The 12,196-nt window shown below is 33.9% G+C and overlaps 1 protein-coding gene across 1 annotated transcript; it reads left to right on the top strand.

The window, feature by feature from the left end:
* The first annotated feature begins 614 nt into the window (after positions 1-614).
* On the top strand, positions 615-2,117 carry LOC119080744. The gene has a single exon (XM_037189293.1). The coding sequence runs from the start codon at positions 741-743 to the stop codon at positions 1,830-1,832; it is 1,092 nt and encodes a 363-aa protein (XP_037045188.1). The 5' UTR covers positions 615-740; the 3' UTR covers positions 1,833-2,117.
* The last annotated feature ends 10,079 nt before the right edge of the window (positions 2,118-12,196 follow it).

Raw genomic sequence — 12,196 nt, 5'->3', positions numbered from 1 at the left:
ACATTCACGCGACATTTCAGTTGAAGAGAGGAATTATTGACCCGATCAGACATGAACACGCACGCCGATGTATAGATTTTTTATGTTTAGTAGCTTTTCACAGACGGCAAGCATATTACACCGTGTGCTATAACAGCAGTCTTCTCTTGATAGAGTTTTCGAAAGTCTACTACTTCATTTGTTTTAAAATATATTTCGCTATAAATGTCAGCATAATCCAGGAATTTATTACTAATTTTTGACATCGTTGTCGATAACAAAGGACATAGTCTCTGAAAAGTCCGGCTTGTTGTACAATTCTTTGGTAGTAATAGTTTTAAGTTCGAAAAAATGAGATGGTAAAAATTGTTATTTACTCAAAACTCATCTGTTACATGCGAGTTAAAGCACAAGATATTAATATTTACACCAATTTAAGCAAGAACGTGCTAATTGGAAATTATTGTATTGATAATCAGTAAAACTGTTGTGAATGTAAACTTGAGCGAGATCAAGGTGAGAGTGAAATTTCTTCAAAAATTCGTGAACTTACAAATTAGCTTCAATTATTAGAACCACAGAGGTGTTATAAAAACAGTTGGCTGTTTATTCCTCGTATTAGTTGCATTTCTCACTCGACACGGAACCAAGTGAACTTGAAGAAAGTGTTTCTGGTGTTTTCCTTTTATTTATCTTTTTGCTACATTCGATCGAAAATCAAAATAAAAAAATTTATTTCGCAAAATATTCAAAATTCAAAAATGTTCAAATTAACGATCGCTTTAGTGATATCATTAGCTCTACTTGTGTCATTTACAAGTGCTGAGAATAGTAACAGCACAGAAGAAGAACGCAGTTTGATTGAACAAAATGAGGATAATTCCAATTCAACGGATGTCGGAACAAGCAGAATCAGGCATCATCACTTACTCCCATTCTATGGTGGATCAGCGCTGCTCGGTTTCGGTGGATTGCATGCTTTGGCAGTACTATATGCAATTAAAGTGAAGATTATCGTCGTTGCTGTCGTCATCGCTCTGTCCATATACTACTACTCGAAGATCTATTTGGCGAAAAGCTGCCTTCATTCAGAAGTCATCCGAGATACGAATCCGTATGAAAGTTTCTCTAGTCACGGTCCAAGTGGATATTCAAATTCATTGCCATCGGACTTCAGTTATTCCGGTCCCGATCCATACAGTGCTTATGCTCACATTCATCCGGACATTACATCGATTGATCATCTACATCATCATGCCACCGGATTTGATGACGTTCATCCATCGTCATTCGAACACGACCACCATGAACATGAATCCATTCCGGACAGTTATCCAGCTGGCTCTGAACCAGGCGTGAGCACATCTCAAAATGCACAAAGTACAGCTGCAGCTGCGGCAGCAAATGCAGCAGCAGCAGAACAAACAAAAATGACCCGACGAATTTACGATCAAATGAGACAATTCGGGAATCCAATGTTTGATAATATTAATTGGGCGGAAATAGCTTTTCAATTTTTAGGAGTCGATTCGGATGGCTGCCGGCGTAGATTTACATGTGAACTAGACTTTAGAATGAAGGGAAGTCCATTCACCAAATTTGTGTTCAGCATGGTTAGTCCCAAATATTTTAACAAATATCGAGATTTATCCAGAGATGCCACCAAACCAACATCGTTCTCCGACTGTGCTCGCATTCATCGTGAGTGTAAAGAAGCGGAGAAATATGATCAACCGGAGGAAGACATTGAAGAAGTGACTGAGCCAGCTGAAAATGGATTGAACGAAGAAAGTGACCGACAGATGCACGAACCACTAGGACGTCTAATAATAAGAAGGTCTGAACAGCAGTAGAATCTTCGTGTAGGAACATTAGCTTTAGGATTTTAATTTATTTTGGGTTTATTGAATGTATTTATTTTTTGAATGTATCAGATTGTGTTTGGGTAATTATACAAGTACACGACAACAACTTATGTGGTTCGACTATTATTATTTACTGCAGTCAGATGGGAGCAACAAAATAAATGTGGTCTGCTCTATTGTATGTACCTTTTAGTGTAAAAATTGAATGCAAAGATCTATTAAAAGAACCAAAAACCGGTTTGAACCTCAGTTTAGAGGCGTGTACAGTGTTCAACCTTTAAAAGCACACAAGAATGTTGTCAGGATAATTTTGAATCTATTATTTCATTTAATATAGTACTTCTACAGATTGAAGTGAATTCTTTTACTTCGTTTGATTTGTTATATAAATAAGACTGTAAGAAGAGCTCCGTATGGATTATTATCGTCGTTGTCAATAACAGATGATTTAGTCGCCCGTAAACTTATTTTTTCTAATGTCTTTTTGTATCTTCGTTGTGACAACAATTGAATTAGCAAGAAAATACGCGTGCTGGTCAAAAATATACATATATTTCGCACAGTAACAATGAAAGCGAACAAATAACCCATAAAAGTTCGTCTGCCGAAGAAAACAATTACAAAAATTACAAGGTTTGTTTAAAATTTGATGGGCAAACCATGTGATTTTACCATCGAAAAAATATTTATGTTACGGTTCGCCAATGCAACGCAAAAAATCCTTATTCGACATTTTGATGATTAAAACATCTTCAGGTGGGAACCGCAACGTTAGTCTATTATTAAATCATTATGCCATTAATTTATATGTTTGAGTTTTGAACATATGCTCTGGGTTATTACAATGGATTCGAATTCAGATACACATTTGGATATGGATATTTAAAGGTTTTCTGAATTTCTGATTCAGTTTATAAGAAACGGTCGGATCGGTTAGATTATTGTATAAATACGCGCAGTCCTATCACGTTAGAGACTTAAAGTTGGAACCGAATTTTATTACACTATCTTGTGATGTGAGAGTAACGCCGTATATTGCAAATAGTGGAGCGGTCTAAATTGTGAATGTGATACAAATTTATACATCAAAGACATAATTCATTACTGATAGGACTGATACCATTACCATATGCATCATTCCACTCTTCACAGAATTCAACAAAAATATTTTAGACGCCCGAAAAAGTGAAATCCAACATATTTTCTCGTTGTGGTTTGAAACTTTTTTCAAATAAATTTCGTCTAACAAATGAAAATGTAGATTCTGCATTTTAGTATTTCTAGATTTTCATTAAACGGAATTTTTGTGGAATCATAACAACTTACCACAAATGAGAAAATAAGTATCCCACTAAATATATTCGGGTACCGAAGTGAAGTATCATATTCAGTCTGATCTGTGTAATTCTACTGAAAACGACTACCAAAACATACCACGCACTTAACTATACCATTTTCGTTAATTTTTTTTATCAACAATATGTTGGAAAGTTTCAAACAGTTGTTTGAGCTTGGGAACAATGAGTAATATCAATAGCAACTGTCGCTAGTTCGTCATAGGAAGATATTGATATGTTCCAATTTATATGCAGTGTTTATGCCTAAAAAAACAATTTCTGAAATAAAAAGTGGTACGGACTCTCCGACGTTAAGAAATCTATGTCGACAAAACACCCGCTCAACTGTTATCAACTGTTCGAAAAATTGCAGCAACGATATTTGTATAACAGTTTATAACAGTTGAGCGAATGTTTTTTCGTCGTAATTTTCCTAACTTCCAAGCTCCTCCCCCACTTTTTACTTCAGAAAGAACCCTTTAGGCATGAATTCATCACTCTGCATATAAATTGGTGTACAGATGTCAATATCTACAGCATTTGAGAGTGATATCGCCAAAACTTGAATTTTGGTGAAAATAAATACAATTGCTCGGCGATCCGGGCAAGCTGTAGCTTGTTTGAATCGTTTTTCAATTCTAAGTAATAGGTTCGCACAATGTGCGAATAGCCAAAGTATTATAAAGTGACTATTCGCACTTACCTTCTAATAATCGGAGTGAACACGTGAAAGGCTAGAGTATGTCAAGGTGTCATGTAAACAGTTGTTTTGTGATATCTCTATATAAAAAAACTCGATTTTCCATACATTTTCCATAGCTGGGAACGGTTGTGACCTCTTGGAAAGTGCAAAGTACATCTTGAGTGACCATTTATTGAATGTGCATGAACGGTGCGTATCTCTTCTTTACAACAAGCCCATATTCGGTGCAAGCAATTGAGTTTCTGTTCATTTCATAAAGTCAAATAAACAAGGTTTTCCACCTACTACGAAGTAAAAGGAAATCAACATTCTCAAGGCCAATGATCGCACGGCTCAGGACAATTTTGTGCCGATCATGTAATTTTGATTTCGTTTATTTAATTTTCATCGCTCCCTCTTGTCTGAAGACCAAAAACAAGTTGAAAACACGGAAACATATGGGTCTACTGGGCAGAGATTTTACTGTTACTAACTGTCTGGCTTGCAACACAATTTATCTGGGTGTATAATACATGGAACGAAAGAGGGTAAGTCCAGCTACAAAACCCTATAGTCACTTTCACTTTCACTGGACAGCAGGACTGTCCAAACGTTGACCATATTTCAGTTATAAGGCCAAATTGGGTGGTGGCCCTTACCGATGATTATACTCTTCATGAAGGTCTGTTAAAGACCTATATTCCTACAAAATTTCAACTTTTAGAAACACATAGATCTCGAACTATCACAAAAAAAAACTGTTTTGGCGGTATTACTTAAAGTGAAATCTATTTACCAAAATATATATCACAAAAATCTCACAGGATACATTGGCTGTTTGCATATTGTACGTTCAAGTTTATACTTCAATCCCATACCCCAACCCAATACATCTCCTACTAGTTAAAAAAAATGTCCAAATTCAAAACAAAGATACTTTTTCTGCATACATATTTTACTTAAATCCCCTATAACGTACGGTTATGTTCCGAAAAGAATCAACAAAATGATTTCTTAGCAAATTAAATTCTTTTTTTCTGTTCCGGATTCGGTCATAAAAATGTTTCCAGATAATATAACTCAGGTTCTGCCGTTGTATTTACTGTAATTTATGCGTGATTCCAGGATTAGATGCTAATAACCAAATGATTTAGGTTTTTTCTGTGTCAGTTTTACAGTCGTTCCATTCTGCTCGTAATTCTACATTGGTTTTTCAGAAAGTTTTTTGCAAAGCAAACCCCATATCGGGCTAATTTGTATTTTTCTTTTGTCCATGAACGGATAAACTACGAAGAATAATATCAACAATCATAATAATGCAACTTGGTCCTTTTATCTAAACAGTTAAGAGATGCCTTTAGTGTACGAGGATTACATAATTTGTTACCTCTCGACAAGCTGATGGTAGAAACCGATGTAATTTTGACTGACTTAATTGATACAGGTCACATATCCACTTTTAACGCACATGCTGGACTAAGTTCCACTTGACAAGCAGGTGCTATTAGAGATAACCAAAGCATTGAGCCAACCATACCATTTCATTTATTTTTTTTATAAATAAGTTGCCAACATTATTACAAATAATTATGCTTGCCATGTCACAATTCACATCTAATTTGGCGAAAAAATTAAAGGTAAAAAATATTAAGAATCCCAAAATAAGATTATTAACTTCGGTTCGGTTTTGCATGTAAGATATCGAAATGCTGTGTGTGGATTTTGCGTTAAAACATTTACGTTATCTTAAAGTACACCTTTTCAACTCAAAAAAAAAAATTGTTTATAGAACCACGCACCCAAAGAGTATCACCACACCATTCAACATTATTTTTTTCTTGTTTTTATTTTAAACAAAACGAAAATATTATATGAAAACGAAACATTAAATGCAGCCGCCTGTTCAGCTACGCGCTATAAAGTATTAAAGAAGTGAAATGAAGCAAACAAAACCGTATATTTAAATGAGAAAAATGCATTTCTGTTGTTGGTGTTTTTTTTTCGTCTTGGTTATATTAATGTATACCTATACCTCCAGTTCGTTTAGACCCAACTCAATCGTCTGTTGACATATTATTGTGACAGCTTCGCTCAACATAATTTTAATGGATTGTGGATCTTTTCGGTACAATTAATTGTACTTTCGTCTTATAATGGTAGGTGAATGCGTTGCTTAAGTAATGACAATTTGTAAGCTATTTGTCATAATAATAAAATATATTTAAAAAAAAAACGTGAAGGTCATTTCAACGCATATTGCCGTGAATAATTTTCGGAATGCATTTAATTGACATTCCACCTTAATTTAAAAATTGTGATATTGAATTCATGTTTACATTGATGGCCATAATGGAATGGACACATTCCATGTAGTCACACAGACACAATGTTCACCGTTAAACAAATGAAGGTTGGAATCGGATGCCTTAATCCAATTTAATATTGAAATTTCAATAAAAATCTCTGGCGAGCCAGTCGTCGTAAAATTTACTTCTAATAAAATAAAAATAAAATATTTTAATAGAAACACAAAACAATTCCGTGCCATTTTTCTCTTGCCAAACAGTCGTCGCGATATTTATATTGTCTTAAAATATAACAATAACAATTTTACAATCACAAAAACATTGAATATAAAAACAAGGAAATTCATTAAGAGTGCGAATTTTCATACGAAAAACCAACATTTATATTGTTATTAACGCTAGCATGAGTACGACACCTTCCTTTAAATAAACCCATTCCCATTATAATTTACACCGAACCCATCATACATACGACGTACATATATATATGTATAAAGCATAAAACATAAACATTATATAATTTAATTAATGGTTGATATTTTGCACCGACACGTTTGACAATACAAATTCACAACCAAACCACCCTTTAACCCCTTTTTGCATAATATTATCACATAAAACACTATTACTCTATTGTTTCACATTATTTTCCGGTTGGCACCATTCGTTTTCGCTGTGTGTGAGTCGGTGTGTTGTGTTGAATTAAAACTTGGTGTGAGGGTGGGGTTTCACGTTACTTTTTTTCTCTATATTAAAACCAAAACGTGTTGTGTTCTATAGCTTTAAAATGTTGTGTTGATTGCAGGAGAGAAGGGTGTTTTCTATTATTGCCGATTTTGCTACAGCAAGGAAAGAGTTTCCTTTTTGGAAATTGAATAATATCAGAAAGTTCTTGAGAGTTGTTCATTAAGTCAGTCAGTTATTTGACGGAAAGTTAATATTTTGTGATGTTGTCGTTGTAACATGTTACTAATAAAATGAATGTATGAGTTATGAGTTACGGTACAGGTTGCAGTCGCTGGTTCAAAGTTAATCGGTTAAATGTTCAATATGTTGTAGCAGAGCATTGTATCAAGGAAATAAAATTCTATGACCAAAGAAGGTTGTTGTTAAATTGATCAAATAATTACTACAGCCATCTAACTAATCAAATGCACTTGTAAATTGTTAAAAAAAAATCTCGCCCTCATATACCCCACCACCACAAACAAAATAAAAATAAATTGAATCAAAAATACGAATAAGCATCTTCTGCTTTTGCGGAGCTTTCATTAATCTGTTAAACGAATATGAAAAACCACTCAAATTTTAATTTGAATTTTTCATTTATGCTTGCATATGATGAACCGCTTATAAACCGAAATACCACCATTATGAAGCAACGGTGAGTAAAACTAAATGAAAATATGTGAATATCCGGCTAATTGGAACAGAGACGTCACACGGTTTTGCTGGATTAAAGGTTCATTCGAATATTAGATAAAAAGTGACAGCGCACTCATTGTTTTCATTTTGGTCCAAGTAATTTTATTTTATTCATCAGAATTGGTCGGGTTCAAGAAAGGAATTGATAGATCATATTGTATTTGCAATATTATCTTGTATCTTCCTTAAAACGCCGTTTGTGTTTGACAAAAACAAGAAAAAAGACGTTCAATAAGACCACAGTTATATCACATATGATCATTTGTCGTCGACAATAACGGCAAAAATAGATAGTGAACTCTACCTGACGTCGTCTTATATAGTGAGCACATCTCAAAACAAACGAAGAGAAACATTTTAATGAAATATGTCCAATTACTTTGATCAAATCAAGTAATAGATTCGATAACTGTTTCAATGATATGCATGTCGTCTATCAGGATAAGAATAGGGCGAGTTTGCACCAGTCGATCTGCGAGACTCAAATAGTCAATACCCTACCCTCTATAGCAGACAAATTTGATTTATTAATGTGGTAAAGACGTTTGTGAAACTTTGCTACTTGTTTACGATTCGTAAGTCTGTCTTGAAGTCTGTTCACTTAAACCTTATGAAGAAGCAGAGTTTCTCAAACCTATTTTACACCCTAATTCGATTATTAAGAGAGTTTGTTTGCTAGAGAGAGTATTAAAGCAGTAGATTTTCTTTTTGACACATATCTATCAACAACGTTCAGCTCTTCAACTTTTAAATTCGTACTGTTCGGTCCTTCACAACTTAAATGCGGTCAAAAGCCTCTTATTTTGGGCCATACAGGTGGTATTATACCAACATAAAAACAAAATTTCTAAGAAACATTCTGATTACTGTGTCGAGTACGCCCCTTATTTCAAATCTGTTCCGGTCTTCAGTTACCTAAAGGATTTTTATAAAATTAACATTTTAAAGGGAAATTTTGACTGGTTTACCAATGAAAGTAGATAAAAGTAGGTATGGCCAGTCCATACAAGTCGGAGCACATACTAGTGGAAATTTGCACTAGAAATGAGTTCGTTTGAGGTGGCGCCATGCAAATCCGTATGTGCTCCGGTTACATGCAAGATACGTCTCAGATGGTTTGAGTGATCGCTTGCAAACTTGGCTATGTTAGAAGTGTAAGAATACAGTGTAACGATATTTATAAGTGGACACTGTCCGAATATATGCCTCCTAATTTCGTGAACAAGGCGCAGGCACTTACTAGAGAGATGCTTTGGTAAACACTATGGACAAATTCTTACTCTGAAAAGTAAAATAAACCGACCGAACAAAATTTGTGGGTGAATCTGCTACTTCTATTGCTACTTCTAATTGTAAAAAGTATTTTACTTCATCAGTTTTAATCTGTCACAGACGGCAAGCATATTAACAGTCTTACTATCTGATCTATTACTTCATTTGATCGAAGATTTTCATAGATTGATTTCAGAAATTTCTTACTTCATTTGATTTTAACATGCTTTTTGCTATCCCATTAGTCAGAGCTTGTCGTTTATTCTTGTAACAGGTTAATATACACTTCGCTGAATCCAGAGTTCGTCCAACGCACTTCAAGCAAAAGTGATCGTAGTCGACAGCCGCCAAATGAAGGACTATTTTGTGTGAAAACGTTTTTTTTTTAGTGTGGTACACTGTCGGATTTCAGAACCCTATTGAGACTCTAAATTTTAGAGTACCACTCATGCTTGAAGTACGTTGGTTCGTCACGTATGTCAATGTTTCTAACCTACTATTTTTAGAAGAATACTGCGACAGATGTATTTTACGAGTCGTACAAAGTAGTTCCTTCAAATTTTTATTAAGATCACAATGGATGCGCATATAGTGTTAAATGATTTTTGTATTTGTATTTTTATGAATGAAGCATGAAAGTTCGTATCTTCTGAACATTTCCATATATACCAAATTTAAAAACTTAGACTCGAAATAACCACCACAACGCCAATGCATTTACATTTATATATCCAGTGACATTTAAATTAAATTCACCATGATAATATTTTCGGGGTTGTTTCATTTTTAATAAAATTAAAAGTCAAATATTTTTGTTTTTGCCACATATTCATACAAACAATTATAAATTTGATATAATTTTTGTTACCATTCAAACTCTGGTGGTTTTGGATATATTTTCAATTAAAATTTGTATTTTTCGCAAATTAAATTGGAACCGAATTATAAATAATATGCGAGATGGTTTCACTGTTTTTAAATATTTCAAAATTAACAAAATTCTCCTGTCAGAATTTTGATGAATTTTTTTCGAGTTAAAAATGTTAAAAATGCAAAACTGTTATGGTTGCTTTGTGCAAACTTATTTGCTGTATGGCATTTTTATGGTGGGCATTTTGTGGTGTATGATCAAACATTATAATTTGAATTCAAAATGTCCATATGATAATGACCACCCATATTCTGCAATAAAAAATGTTTTTACGACTGTTAAGTTATTTATTAAATCAAATTATGGCTTCTCGTTTATTGAACCAACAACAAGGTTGTAAACGTACTTCGTGTTTGTTGTTTTATCCGTTTAAATACATTAGGTATGCATGTTCTCAATGTTTCACATTTTATACCAAGTTAACAATTTCACAATTTATTGGATAAATAAACATCTTTTAGATGAGAAATATTTGTGGCAGAATGTGCTTTAAGGTCTGAATTTAAATTTATATGACGAGATAAGAATTTGTTTATGGTAGTCAATTACAGATCTGCATACCGGTTGAGGTTGATTTAATTAAATTTTTATCGCATCATAGCAAGTATAATTCATAGGTTAAATGCGTAAATTAATCACTAAAAATGTTTTAGAACACCTCGTATAATCAATCAATGCGTTTTAATAAATCATCAGTAAATGACTCACAAAACCCCTTTTTTATCCTATAATACAAAACATGGAAATGCCTGGTTCTTTTTAATCAGAAAATCAACTGCCCCACGAAAATGGTAAATGAAATTCATTTGAAATAACTCAAATAACTCGAACAGACAAATTCTATTAACGCCTTTTTTTCTTATTGAAATGTCGGACCTATGACTGTGGAAAAAGAATTAAATTTGCATAAGACAAGAAGAACTGTTAGGTTTTTTTGTATATTAGAATGAGACACCTGCTGATGTTTTGTCAATAAGACGTCTTTTATACATCTTTAATTGGGGTGGAATTGTTTGACATGATGGTAGATTCTATTCATTACCATATTATTGTTTACTTCAAGATGGTGTAGAGTAGACGGATTAAAGTTGAAATTAAATGGGCAGCGTCTGATCAATCAACTACAGAACGAAAATATTTCAGCGCTAAAATTCGATTCATTTATTCAAATTATTTATTGACAAAGTGTTGTATTGCTTTGACTTGACCAAAATTGTTGAAAAAATTTCTTTTATTCAACGAAGGGCGAACGAAACATGTTACAGTTTACGATTCGTGACGAAACGTTTTACCGTTTACAATCATAGTGCGGACGAACAACAGGACAAAACAATGCTGATTTCGGCGGATCACGCCATCATCAGTGCACCTATGTCTTGCAATGACTATGTGCATATCAGCACGACACAAACTGAAGTGAGCAATCGCTTCAATTGTACGAGCATGATATACACTTTTTCGTCATTTGTTAAGACTCTCTGTTTTTTTGTGCTATATCTCTCACATACAGCTTTTGTGGATCTCTCACATCCGACAATTTGTTTTTCGGTAATTTTAGTGACAATGACAATAAATAAATTGTTACTAAAACCGCGCATAGTATGGCAGCCGTGGCGCCACCCACAGCTGCGATGCCAAACTTCAAAAAGCATCGATACAATTATTAATAAAATTGTTGCATTGCTTGGTCAGTAATTCAACAATTTTGGTCAAGTCAAAGCAATACAACACTTTGTCAATGTTGAATTACTGACCAAGCAATACAACAATTTTATTAATATGTGTATCGATGCTTTTTGAAGTTTGGCATCGCAGCTGTGGGTGGCGCAAAACATTAAGACATAGGTGCACTGATGATGGCGTGATACGCCGAAATCAGCATTGTTTTGTCCTGTTGTTCGTCCGCACTATGATTGTAAACGGCAAAACGTTTCGTCACGAATCGTAAACGGTAAAACGTTTCGTTCGCCCTTCGTTGAATAAAAGAAATTTTTTCAACAATTTTGGTCAAGTCAAAGCAATACAACACTTTGTTAATGTTGAATTACTGACCAAGCAATACAACAATTTTATTAAAAATTATTTATATACTGTGTGCAGTACGAGCTGCAGAGAGCTATTACTTTCGGGGTACCATTTGTCACATTTCGATTGACGAGTTCGATTCGGTAGACAGACAAACTTTAAATCCATTTAACATCGTATTTATAGCTACTCGGTATTAGTGAAGGCTACTTCTAAAATAACTCGAACTTCTAGTAAATAGTCTATCGATTTTGATTCATTTTTATGCATCTAAAAGGTAATCGAAAGTGTACATCTAAGTTCGAAAATGATATGTTCAAGTGATCACTAGCGACATTATAGAAGCATTATAACTCGCGAAATTGCCTACAATC

Source organism: Bradysia coprophila, unplaced genomic scaffold, assembly GCF_014529535.1.
Source record: "Bradysia coprophila strain Holo2 unplaced genomic scaffold, BU_Bcop_v1 contig_350, whole genome shotgun sequence".
Taxonomy (NCBI): domain Eukaryota; kingdom Metazoa; phylum Arthropoda; class Insecta; order Diptera; family Sciaridae; genus Bradysia; species Bradysia coprophila.
The sequence above is the reverse complement of the archived record's forward strand: the minus strand, read 5'-3'. Positions and strand labels throughout refer to the sequence as shown.